This window comes from Bombus pyrosoma, linkage group LG6 (assembly GCF_014825855.1).
Source record: "Bombus pyrosoma isolate SC7728 linkage group LG6, ASM1482585v1, whole genome shotgun sequence".
NCBI lineage: Eukaryota > Metazoa > Arthropoda > Insecta > Hymenoptera > Apidae > Bombus > Bombus pyrosoma.
The window spans coordinates 7,512,119-7,526,013 of NC_057775.1; the positions used below are offsets into that span (position 1 = coordinate 7,512,119).

At 38.6% G+C, this 13,895-nt stretch overlaps 1 protein-coding gene across 13 annotated transcripts in view; it reads left to right on the forward strand.

Moving 5' to 3' along the window:
* The window catches only part of LOC122568763 (protein unc-13 homolog B), a 377,765-nt gene extending 364,636 nt beyond the window's left edge, over positions 1 to 13,129 (forward strand). For 10 of the 13 annotated variants that reach the window (XM_043728897.1, XM_043728898.1, XM_043728901.1 and 7 more), the window contains 9 exons: positions 1,003 to 1,737; positions 2,056 to 2,277; positions 2,408 to 2,851; positions 2,927 to 3,058; positions 3,176 to 3,401; positions 4,135 to 4,287; positions 6,092 to 6,196; positions 6,454 to 6,616; positions 6,820 to 13,129. In XM_043728897.1, coding sequence (XP_043584832.1) covers positions 1,003 to 1,737; positions 2,056 to 2,277; positions 2,408 to 2,851; positions 2,927 to 3,058; positions 3,176 to 3,401; positions 4,135 to 4,287; positions 6,092 to 6,196; positions 6,454 to 6,616; positions 6,820 to 7,117 — 2,478 coding nt within the window. In that variant the 3' untranslated portion in view covers positions 7,118 to 13,129. The remainder of the gene's footprint in view (positions 1 to 1,002; positions 1,738 to 2,055; positions 2,278 to 2,407; positions 2,852 to 2,926; positions 3,059 to 3,175; positions 3,402 to 4,134; positions 4,288 to 6,091; positions 6,197 to 6,453; positions 6,617 to 6,819) is intronic. The other 3 variants (XM_043728894.1, XM_043728896.1, XM_043728895.1) reach the window with 1 other exon arrangement.
* Positions 13,130 to 13,895: the final 766 nt, after the last annotated feature.

A 13,895-nucleotide genomic window follows, 5' to 3' on the forward strand; every position in this document is an offset into this window, starting at 1 on the left:
AAGGGCACGAGATCATCGGATTCGTGGGGCGATGCCTTCGTTCAGAAGGTGAGGGAAATTGACGTTGCTGTTAATTGGTCAATTTCCATATCGGTGGTTAGAAAAGGATGCTGGCCGCCCTTGAGGAAAAGTTGCTAGCGGGAAGCGTCGTTCGTGAGAAAGTAGGTTTCCCCTATCTTCCCGTAGTTGGGACAAAGACTGTTTGTGTGTTCGAAGGACTTTAGTTAACTAAATCTTAAGATTTATAACGGGTCCTCAGGCTAGTTAAACATGTACTGTGGAGATGCATCGATATCTGGTAATCATCTTACCTGGGGAGTAGGATCTGCGTGTGGCGAGCCACGGGACAGAGATCGTTGGGATGTTTACTGTCGAGTGTCCCTACAACTATTTCTTTTAAGGAGAGCTATACTATTACTCCATACCTTTGTTAGACAAACGTTCATCCCTTGACCGCGGCTACGTTGGCGACCGATTGTCGCCTCGTGAGCCCATGCTCACTGTTACAAATCTCGAATAAATACAATCGGATTGAATGACAATTGTTTAATTACGGCTATGGTAGAATCTAGATTACAATATTACGGGATTTTCCCAAAGTTCCAAAGGAAGGCTTCGGTGTTCTTTCATCTCCGACATATATATTATGTAATATACAATATAATATAATACATAATAAATAATATATATTACATAATAAATTATATACGCTATTGCATTATGTATCAGTCACAAAAATACAAAACATTTCTACTCGTCGATATGCTCCCCTAAACGGCAGCTGCCTAAAAGCAAAATCCCACATATCTAATATATGTTCCGGCCGAGATAAGTATAACATAACTTTTGATCGTTCCTGTTTGCCCGGGACGTATAAATGGCTGGAGTGAGCGAAGACGAGATCCTTCTCCCTGGCCGACGACGGCCGTAATTTATGGGAACTCGATATACCGACAAAATACATTCTCCTTGGTCGTTCACGGTCCATTTCTACCGTTCCAGAAAGAGAAATTCGTGAAATTGTTGGATCAACTGCACAACTCCCTGCGAATCGATCTGTCAATGTACCGAAATAACTTCCCGGCCTCGAGCCAGGAAAAGCTGATGGACTTGAAGAGCACGGTCGACCTGCTGACGAGCATCACGTTCTTCAGAATGAAGGTGTTGGAGTTGTCCAGCCCTCCACGAGCGAGCACCGTGGTGAAAGATTGCGTGAAAGCGTGTCTTCGTTCGACCTATCAGTTTCTTTTTGAAAATTGTTACGATATCTACAACAGAGAATTCCAAGTGGATCCAAGCGAGGCGAAGAGAGACGCCGAGGATCATGGACCTCGCCTGGAATCGTTGGACTTCTGGCATAAGCTGATCGCGCTGATCGTTTCGGTGATCGACGAAGATAAGAACAGTTATGCCCCTGTCCTGAACCAATTCCCTCAGGAATTGAATATCGGTCAACTGTCGGCGGCCACCATGTGGTCACTGTTCGCGGTGGACATGAAGTACGCGTTAGAAGAGCACGAACAACACAGACTGTGCAAGTCCTCGGCCTATATGAACCTCCACTTTAAGGTCAAGTGGTTACACACCAATTACGTGAAGGACGTACCGCCGTATAAAGGCGCAGTGCCCGAATATCCTGCGTGGTTCGAACCGTTTGTTATGCAGTGGCTCAACGAGAACGATGACGTCTCACTGGAATATCTCCATGGTGCCTTCAGCAGAGACAAGAAGGACGGAGTAAGTATCCCTTTCCTTCAGGTTTAATTAAATCGATTAACTTGCTCGAAAGAAAATTTTCTCAATCTGTAAAAAAAAATGATTCTCGTTGATTACGAGAGGTAGAAGAAGATCTGATGGTAGAAACATATCTTTTCCGATAGTTTTATACAGAATACATACTACGCTAAGATCAGAGACTAACTTTGTCGAAAACACATTGATCGTTTAATCAGTTACTAACCTTCTGAAATACATTTTTTTCTTTTTTATCCGATGTAGCAAAATATATTTTACTTAAATTTATGAATGGTTTAACATTGTGTAAATTCACCGCAGTTCCAAAAGAGCAGCGAACACGCGCTGTTCAGCGTATCCGTCGTCGACGTCTTCACACAATTAACCCAGTGCTTCGACGTGGTCTCCAAGCTGGAATGTCCTGATCCGGAGATCTGGAAGAGATACATGAAGAGGTTCGCGAAAACCATCGTGAAAGTGTTAGTCGCCTATGCAGATATCGTGAAGAAGGAATTCCCAAGTCACCTGAAGGAAGAAAGAATCGTACGTTTAACAGTCGACTTTGACAATCATATTTATCGATAAGATGTATTTCATTGCAGGATATTTTGCAAGTAACAAGTTTCATTGTGTCCGTATATCATTTTCAAGTAAGAATCGTCTTCTTTTTCAGGCTTGCATTCTCATGAACAATATTCAGCAACTTCGAGTGCAATTAGAGAAGATGTTCGAGTCGATGGGTGGAGAAAAATTGGAAGAGGACGCGGCGAACATTCTGAAAGAACTTCAACAGCAACTGAACGGAGCACTCGACGATCTAGCCATGCTCTTTGCAAAGAGTTTGGAACCAAGGATAACAGCTTCGGTGAAAGAGTTAGGCGATCTATTGCTAGCCATTAAAGGAGGTGGACAGGTGCAACCTGCTCAAAGAAATAACGTAGCTGTGGAAGCTGACGAAGTGTTGCGTCCTTTGATGGATCTTCTCGATGGAAGTTTGTCGTTGTATGCTGAATCTTGTGAAAAGACTGTGCTGAAGAGGCTGCTGAAAGAGTTGTGGAAGATCGTCATGAGGATTTTAGAGAAAACGGTGGTGTTGCCACCTATGTCGGATAAGAGCGTACGTTTTCCACTGTCGATACTTTAGATGAATGTATGTTATACAGATAAATGTATTTGTACATGTATTTTACAGATGATGTTCAAGAATCTGACGGATAATGCGAAGAACTTAGCCGCGAATGCGAAGATAGAAGACATGTCGAAACTGTTCAAGAACCACATGGTTGGTAAACCGGATGTGAAAAACGCACTGAGCGGTGTAATGGTGTGTTTAATTTAAACATTGTATAATTAATATTTCCTTCTAATATTTTGAAAACTGTGTTCGATCGCTAGTAGATAAAAAAAACCTTATGTTATTTTAATCTCATATCGTTCACAGGATATTTCTAAAGAAGTAGAGAAGAATCTTTCCCCGAAACAGTGTGCGGTCCTCGAGGTCGCCCTCGATACCATCAAACAGTACTTCCACGCGGGTGGAAACGGTCTGAAGAAGACATTCTTAGAGAAATCGCCAGAACTGCAGAGCTTACGATACGCCTTGAGCTTGTATACGCAAACAACAGACACCCTCATCAAGACTTTTGTTACGTCTCAGGTCAACCAAGGTAAGTCGATTCTTAAACACTTTATCAAATATCTTCATAAACATTTTCATCTGGTATCAGGTAAAAAATCATCGATCGATTTTAGAAATCAGAACTATATACATAATCACGGTTTTATTCGTTTTTCGTTTATCAGCGTTGATGATGATATATTACGAGCAAAGACAAAATTTTATTCGCTATAAATAAAAAAGACAGGGGCGCAACTATAATGTAGAACTACTATCAAATAAACGAGTACTTTCTTCGCATCTGGATGGCAAATAAAAAGTATGTTTCTATCGCGTAAAAAGACAAACACAGTTGTCCAGCGCACAGTACATACATATCATCATATATGACTAGCAAAATTCCAGTCGAAGCGAGAATCTATAATTTGATCGATGTATCAACTAAATTAAACGCTGCGAAGATATTAATCAAAAAATTGGCTTCCGCTGTATCGCGACGAACGTTATCTACGAACGTACATGTTACCGTCAATTTCCATAAATTTATTCATCAACGGTATCTAATAAGACGCTCGTACAGGTACCACATGCAACCAAATACCAAACGCGTGAAGATCGAATTTAAAGTCTGATTGAAACGTGAAAATTAACTCGTTGCGCAATGCACGCTCGTTTGCGATCATCATCCGTTCACATACACACATACACACACAGCGCGACATTTTTGGAAAATTCGTCACGAGGTACGAATACAACCCACGTAACCAAAATTATCGCGACAGTGCCGCTGAACAATGCGTCAAAGATGCGTCAGCGTCAGCGTTCGATGAGCAGCGAAAGAGGTGGTGACGAAGGGGAAGGAGCCGAGGGTATGGAAAGCCTCGAGGAACCCCTTCGCCAGAGCAAGCCCTCTCTTCGTCGAGAGAGTCGACAAGGTACCAGAGAGCACTAGCCACCTTAGAGCAGAAGCCTCGGGAATTCTTCGCTGACTTCTGGCCACTTTTCGAACCTAGGCGCTCGTTTTAGGACGTAGTGAACTGTTTGTGATTGCATTATTCACCGAGCTGTCTTTTCGGGACTAGATAGGCTACTTGGCTGATAGTCTTTGGGCATTCATACTCGAATGGTCTGTACCTCTATGCTTTCGTTCCAACCAAAATTAATATAATAGGTTAATAGAAAAAGGGGTTTTTGAAAATAATACTTGGATTTAATCAATGGTTTTAAATATATATATATATATTGATTTTTTTAGTAATACTTTTTTTTATTATTGGAGGAATTATTAATTGCAAAATTTTTCGGAAAGAATTTATATTGAAAATTTGGCATCTACGTTACTTGTTCCTGATTATAAAATAAAGAAATGGCTTTTTTGTATTGAAGTTAATTAAATTTGCTTAACTATATAGACGAAAGCATGGCAATAGTTTATTGGTTTAAGAAATAGATGCGTAACTTGGAACATAGTAATCTTTGAATGCTCATGTACAAATGCTACTAATATTAGCAACGTGTTATTGAACTTGAATTGTATTATGACTTAAATCGTTAATTTAAACAGAATCGACCCTTTCGGTAAAATAATTGCTTGTAAGAGTTCAGTTACGAGCTATAGGAATAACGCGAGGCTAAATCATCCGAATGTTCATGAACAATTAGTATCGGAAGGGTCAAAAGCGTCCCGAAAACTTCTCGATGATCGATAGTTGTACTAGGTAACGCTGCTGCTACCACTACTACCGCTGTTGCTGCTAGATACTACCGAAAACCTTGCAAAACAACGACCATAGGAAATGGCCACCCCATTGTGACTTATCTTGCACCCACGTGTATTCTACTTAATTTATGTGATCACGAAGAAAATGATTCAGTAAATAGTTTATCGATCGATAAACAAGATAGTATTGTACATTGATTAGACGTTATCAGACTCTGATCGTGACATTCAGTAATTCATTTCTTTTTGCTTTCTTATTTGACGATAAATGTAAAATTACACATTACATAGATTATAAAATCTCATAGGCGAATGTTCTAGACGCAATTTATAAAAATTGCGCGTGTGTTAGAAGGGTTGCCATTTTCTAACATTGTCTTTTACACTAAGCATTTCTTTAATCATCTTCTTTGAAGCTTTTACACATTTACACATAAACACCTATAGACCTTTGTTCAATTTATCACTGCCAATTCACCATTTCACCACTCGAATTTAATTATTTCTTTCAAGAGACATGCAGCTCTCTAATTCAACTAATACCTATGCAATGGTTCATTCTATTTTACGTATCCATACAACTGATCGACTAATTATCAGCTACAAAACGCATAATCAAACGTTATAATCTGCACGTCAAGCAGAGCGGCAAATGTAGATTTTCAGAATTCGCCAATTGATCCTTGGTCGGAAAGCGATGAAGCCGATTAATTAACCAATTGTATCAAACTCTTTGAAATTGTATACGCTTGAGGTATTTAATGCGTGTCCGAGACACTCTAACAACACAGCAACTTCGTCTTCTCTGATAAATACTCAAAGAGACAAAGTTCTATATATGCATATGATTAGAGCATGTAATCTGCTCTAGAACTAGACATTGGTCATAGTATCTTAGCATCAGATCTGAGAATTTTAGCCTCGGATAGCGGTGACCGAAGCTCCCTTTTTCTCTCTCGTAGTACTTAGCCTCTTGAAATCGAAATTTTCAGATGAAATCTAACTTATCGTTGATAAAGTTCCAGATACTGCCGGTACGGAGGAAGGCTCGGTCGGAGAAGTCAGTATACAGGTGGATCTTTTCACACATCCTGGAACTGGCGAACAGAAGGTCACTGTCAAAGGTATGTTTTATTTACATTAAAATATCGATATTTTATTATAAATTATATAGTTTAAATTAATACCTTATAAAAGATCGTCAGCTAGGTGCCTGCCAACTATTATTTCATACGTTTTGTAATAGTTTCGTATAAAAAATGATATTACCATACATATAATTATTCTATATGTATAATATAGGTAGAATATAATATATATATATATATATATATATAAGCATCGTGAAACATTGTCATATTTAATACATCTTACTCTGTAGTTGTCGCTGCGAACGATTTGAAGTGGCAGCTTGCTACGGGAATGTTCAGACCGTACGTCGAAGTAAATTTGATCGGACCGCATCTAACTGGAAAGAAGAGGAAGCAATCGACAAAATCAAAGAGCAATAATTGGTCGCCGCAATTCAACGAGAGCTTTGACTTGTGAGTATCTCTCTCTATCTTTTAGTAGATCCTACTTGTCCTCCGTTTAGTTAAAAAAATATCAAAGCCTTTACTAACAATTTTAATAACTTTTTCATATACTCTTTACATATGAAACAAATTTAGAGTTATGATCATTGATCTTTTCCATGCAATACTCACACATTCGATCGATATTAACAAATCTATTTCGACGTATCTAGCATGATCGGCAATGAGCAGCAGCAACTTGATTTCTACGAGTTGCATATCTGCGTGAAGGACTACTGCTTCGCGAGAGAGGACAGGCTGGTCGGTGTAGCAGTAATGCAGCTCAAGGACATCGTCGAGGAAGGCTCGTGCGCCTGCTGGTTGTCGCTTGGTAAACGAATCCAGATGGACGAGACCGGCTGGACAATCCTAAGGATTCTTTCGCAGAGGAACAACGACGAGATCGCAAAAGAGTTCGTGAAACTGAAGAGTGATATCAGGCAGGAGACACCGTTACCGAACCCTACCTGAGGCTCAGGGTCACAGCATTAAGCCACGACAGCGAAGCGATGCGTCCTTCGAGTTTGGAAAGAGCTCGAAGGAGAGAAGGAGAGGGGCGTTGTCCATAGGGAAAACCATAGAAGCGTTCGGCCGTCGTTGTCGAGAACGAAGTCTTTAAAAAGCAAACAAAACAAAATAATTCAGCAAATAAACAAAAGAAAAAAAAACGAGCAACACCGCGAGACACATGCGATATCGAGAACGCGTAAGACACAAAATAAAAATAAGAAACACACATTGCAGCAAACACATAAGCGAGAAAAATCACCGATAAGGACGATCGGCCGAATCCTTTTCGGTTCCAACGCTAACGTCGGTCAATGAGGGAACGAGAGACCTTGTCGTGCGACATCATTCTTCTCGCTTCCTTCGCAGTCAGCTTCCGGTCGAGCGTGTTCTTCTCTCTTTTTTACGAATCACAGAGCTTTAGCCCCGTCCCCTATATAAACCGAATGAGCCGAGAATAAAAAAAAAAAGAAGACAAAACCAAAAGAAAGAAAAAGAAAGAGGGTTTTCGAGTAAACATGTTGAAAGTCAAGTCCCCGAATCGAAACGTTCATCCAGCTAGTGGAAGTCGGACAAAGAGAGTAGAAAAGGGAAAGGGTGATTCCTCCTACCTTTTCGTAAAAGCGATAGAAATGTAGAATAACAGGATGATAATTGGTCAAGAATATGGGAAGATATACGGACAGACTTTTCGTTCAAGTAAGTGTCGTAAAAATGGAAAATATGAAACCTCAGGTATCGAAGAGTGTTCTGAACAGACGCGACACGTAAAAACAGTGCTGCCAGTACGTAATATATTTGGTAAATATTCGTAACGTAAGGAGAGGAAAGGAGTTGAATTAGTCGTAGATGATACGTCCAGCGCGGTTAGACCTCGACGTGTACGGACTCCCAGAAGAAACGGAAGCAGTTTGACTGCAGCTAGAGGAAAAGGAAAACGAAGAAGAGCACGAAGAACGATCGAATCGGGGTCCGTGATCGCTAGCAAATATACGTTGCAAATATAAATATAAAACGTGAATCGGGAGTGTTTTTTTTTTTTTTTTCAAAACTAAAAAAATACGAATCGCGCTGCAATGAGGAAAATGTAATACTACATATAAAATATAGACACTCGTGAGAGACGACGTTTTAGACCGTTTGTTCGGGATGACGAGTTTACTTGTAGATATGTGAAACACATTGTTGACGAAAAAAAGTTTTTCTAAATAACAGTTTAACGTAGCATTGCGTACGACCAATAGGCGCGTCACGACGTTACTCGGGACGCGCCGTTAGTAATAAAATAGGCATTGTAATGTAAAGTACGTTCTTATTGTAAGAATTAACAAGAGATCGTAAGAGTCTGATTATTGGTGGTGAACGTATTACGAGGTCCGCTCGAAGACTTCGATCATTGCCCGTGAATCATCCTTTTGGGTCTCGCTTCGAAGACCTTTAATACGACGTTTAATACGATGAAGATGTTCACGTACACAAGAAGCCGATATTCCGTTCCAGTGAAGAAGAAAAGAATAAAAAAAGAAAGAATAACAAGAAGAGGAAGAAACATACGAGTTAGGATCCTTTCGTCCGCCTTCAATTTTCATTCTACGTACAATATCGTGAAACAGAGAATCCGGTTTTCGATCTGTTCTAGCCAGAAACTACTATTTCTACGAATCGACAGCCTAACTTTTTCGAAATTAAACTTTATATCGTGGTAGATGTATGGTAACTTAAATAATCATGTAACTTCGACACTTTCCCCGTTCGACGATCATTGCTTTTTGTGTGAACGTGCAAAACCAAATATGTAAACGACGAGGTGGAACGCAAGCTTCGAAAATAACGGACATCGATACTTCTTTGTCTATTCGCTTAAAAATATCTCATCGATATTACTCTTGTATATAGATCAAACATTGTCCACTCGTGGGAACAGTTGGTTAAGTTACGAAGATCAGAGCCCGCGATTCTCTAATGCAAGACTTCCCCCACTATATATGAAGAATAAAAAGAAAACGAAAAATCGAGAAAATCGAGGGCGGACGCGTTAAACGGTCCCTCAATCTGCTACAAAACGGAAACGATCCCCGCGGAAGACATCCTAACGTTCTTCGTTTCGCATCTAATGTCGTTCGAAAACTCTGGAAACACTTGTTTAAGAACACATGTCGCAGTTCTTGCACGAAGCTTCGATCGGATCTCCCGAGAAACCTACATATGGGAATAAGAAGGCAAAGAAAAGGGGTCACTGTAAAACAAAAGAAAAAGAAATAAAGAGACAGAAGAAAGAAGCAGAAGATGGAAACTATTAATAACACAAAAAAAAAAGATGCACGCGACTTTAAAACTAAATAAATTTCATTCTCTGACCTTCGCAGGTCAAACCAGATATACAATTCCAGAGATTACATGATTATATCCACAAGAAAAGTTTCTACTACGTAGTACGTCTAGATATACTTACGTATTGTGTATAGTATATAAATGCTGATGTAGCTGCGAGCGCGGGATATTCGTCTGAAGAGAAAGCCACCCGAGAAAAAAAAAAAAGGAAAATTCGGCTATCTTTACAATTACATATTTACACCAGGCGCTTACCATATCCGGATGATGCATGCGTCTACACGCGACACAGGTCAGGCGCAGAACCTTCGAATAGAATTCCGTTTATTAACACGTTATACATATACATACAAGCGCATATCTTTCCAAAATTACCTCTTACCACGTAACTTTACATCAGGAATACAAATACGTTTCACGATTGAAAGAGACAAAGGAAAAAATAATGGTTTATCATTCATGAATCGATGCACCTCTGAATCTCATTACGAAAAATCGTAGGACAAAATAGAGTTTACGTGATAATTTTACCGTACATATTTTGTTTCATAAAAGAACAGGTTTAGCACGTTACTCGTTGACGTGGTTAGAGCGCGTAGATTCAAATGTGCCCGGATCTGTGTATCCGTATCGATCTAAACGACCCTCGACGAAATGCTCCTCATGCACAAAACGCGTTGCGGTTCGTCTCTTTTACAACGTTCGCGCTGTTTCAATCCTGGTGTTTCTTTATTCAAAAGCGAATGCGATGAGAAACGATTTCGGGCTTGGAAAAGAGCATCGAATGCAGATGAAGAAACAGCATGGCGTGAGTGAAATAGATGAATAGAAAATAGAAAAAACAACGTATGAAAAAGAAAGAGAGAAACGTAAGGGGGGAAAGTAGAATTGGAAGAGAAAAACACGGATCCGCGATCTCGCCACCATCTTCATTTGTCAAAGTGTCTATTTTCTCCGCTGCCTAAGTACTACATACTAATTAATGAAAAAGGGCTGGCGAATTCGACAACCAGGCCAAGTCCGTCGACGAAACGGGAACAACCTTCTGTGTGTTTCTTTCCGCTGGGAAGCTTCCATGTCGGTCGACAATTGCGCTTCGTGGACGGAATTGACCGCCACTTTTTCCTCCTACTCTCCGCTTCGATTAATATCTCGTAAGCTTAATGAAAAAAAAAATATCTCGTGTATTCTGTGATAATTACCCCTTAAAGTACATATACACACGTACACACTTGCACATACTTACATGTTCGTTTACATTTACAGACAAATATATTTACACTTATACCCGCAATTATACGTACTACACCAGAAAACAAACACACGAGATACTCTGCATTTCAAACAAGACACAATACAGTAGTGCTTCTCTAATTGGTCACATATTGGGATTTCGACTAGCCAGTTATCGAAGGAAGTGTATTTCTAGAAAGATTTTCCTTTAAAGATTAAATCCAAGTGATGACTGAAGTAAGATATACTTGACACATTTGTTTATTTTAAATATATATAACATCGGAGGCCCAGAAAGTCAGTTCCAGGAACTAATGGGAATATTAACAGCTAGTTAACGAAACGAAATTCTGGCCGGTTATCGTTGTACTACTATACAACACGCATAAGACATACACATACCATACGTACATGTACTCTATATACACAATACAACATACATACATACATGCATACAAAATTACACGTACCATGCACGTAATACACCGATCCCAATAGTAACAGTATTCTTCTCTTTTAAACAACATTTCGATTCCTATTCTCTATACTCGTTAAACGTCCGAAGAGTCTCGTTGGTGTGTGATAACGAAAGATACCGTGGCAATCGTCGCGATATTACATAGAGATTGTGATGATCTGTCACCTGTCACAATGTCTACGTGAACGATCGGTAACATGACGAGAACAAGAACACTATGATATCGACACGAAATAAAATAGGGAACGCAAAAGTATTCGTTGGATAATGAATGATAAAGGTAAGAGAACGATTTCGACGATCAACGAGGGAGCGGGAGACAACAATTAGATATTTTACACAGTGCCGTTCGATAGTGATATCTTCATTGGAATTCACAGAAACGGTAACACGTGAGCCATGTTTGTTCTTATGCCGTTCGCAATCATAGGAAAAAACAAGGAAATATCGTTGTTTACTCTTTTTAACGACGTTTACTCTTTTTTTTTTTTTTTTTTGTTTAGTATAGTTTAACCTCAAAATAGTACTGTGCAGAAGATAAATAATGTTCGTATCGCTGTTCGAGGAGAAGCATTGACATACGAAGGTTTACACGACGCTGGCAAACTGATCTGAAATGAATAAAAGTTTAACCCTGCTGGGACTCGCGCGCTGAATTCAGTTTTCAAGTGCTTTATCTTGGATTCTACTCTCTTAAGATATCGAATATAATTACGGTACTAATACATAATTTGTAACGTTAATATCATTCTAGTGTTATAACATTTACATGCATATTGTTATTAGATTATTATAATGTAATGCGATGCATGCTGTGAGTGTTTAGAGATGAGTGTTTAATAATAGAACTAGACTTTAGTCTATGAATTTCATTACTTTGAATAACTTTGAATTCAAAAAAATATATATATAAATATGAGAGAAAAGATGAAAAAAAGATGAAAAGGAACAGTCCCTAAAGGGTTAAAAAACCAGTAATGAAGAAAAAAGTGGGAAACGGAATGTATTACTATCCTTACATAATGAAAACGTATACCCATAGATCACTTCAGTATATTACGAACGTTTAAACATTTATATTTATACAGTCGTGAAAAAGATCCAAAACCCGTAAATATTTCTTTCTGTGATTAAACGTCTCGTTGCACGGATCGATCCATCATTCTTTTCACAGAACATCTAATCAGAAGAAAAGAGATTGGGACGCGTATATTATGGAACAAGGTCAAGTGTTCGTAGTTCTTGTTCGACGAGAGCGCGAGATGTCACCGCGAACTTTTGCGTTCAGTAACTGACCATGGGTGCAAAACCAAAAAAAAAAAGAAATCATTCGAAAAACTAGACTTCAGATTGCTGTATCGTGAGGACGTGTAGCAGAAGAAACCATTTAACAAACGAAAGGGGAAAAGGAAAAAAAGAACAAATATATACACAATTGTTGACAATACTATGCTTGAAAAATCGTACGACGCGTATATAATTGTACTTAACAAATATATTTAAAAAAAAAAATGGCAGAATGTTTGTGTTTCGTAAGTAAAGCATATTAAGGAATAAATTTGTAATCATGCGACAAGACGCATTTGAAAAAAGAAAACAATAATGTGTACGGAACACGTAATTCTGTGCGTACGTGCGGATGACTGCGTGATTATTAGGTATTATATCTCAACGAGTAATGAGTACATTTTCATCATCCCCGCAAAGAGTGTACCATTGTTATTATCAAAATTTTTAACGCGAAACCAAGCGAACGATGAGGAAAAAGAGTTATAATTACGGCATACCGTTGCGCAGCCTCTGAGTATACATAGGTGAACCTAAAAGCAATTGTATCAGAGTCAAACACGCACATTCAACACAAGAAAAAATGATAATACGTATAAGCCCAGATCTTTATTAATAAACGTTTATTTTTCGTTCGTTCACTCGCATGAAGAGCTTATTATTCTTTGAACCATTTGTATAATTGAAGCCTCTTTCATCTAAGTAGCTCTGAACGTGTGTGCATGATTTTACGTTGCGATTCTACTCTTGAAGAATTTATTTCTCTTGATCGATCGACGCACGCGACGCCAGCATTAGCAGGTATTTTTTCGAATCTGTTATTTCATCGATTGATTTTCTTCCACGTTTTTGTTCTATTTATTCACCATTATTATTAATTATTTGATAATCCTAGCCGAGATAATTATTATCGCTAATTCTAGTGAAATTCATCGTCGTTTCTTGCCGTACTTCTCCAGACATACGTATACATACGTCATCGAACAATTTTGAAATCACGCCGATTTCATCATATTTGATCGACGTACATACACACACGCATACATACATTATTGTCATCCTTACTTCATGTTCTTGTAAGAAAAAGAAGATTAAGGAAATGAATATGTTTTACCATTAATAATGTTTTTCATCTCCATTTTAGAGAAATAGCTCAATACGTAATGGCTTCTTTTTTCGAACTTCCAACAGTTATCAAAGTTTTTAAATTTTTTTGATGCAAATTACAAAATAACGTGCATCGTGATTAGTTCGTAACAACATAAGGGATAAAATTATATATGGAAAATTGGTTGTAATCATTTGTATATAATGATGAATCATCCTTAAACAAATTTTACGAAAGAGGTAATTTTGTTTGGCGACGTGTGCAAACGTTAACAAGATTCGATCGATAAATTAGGAAATGTGTAT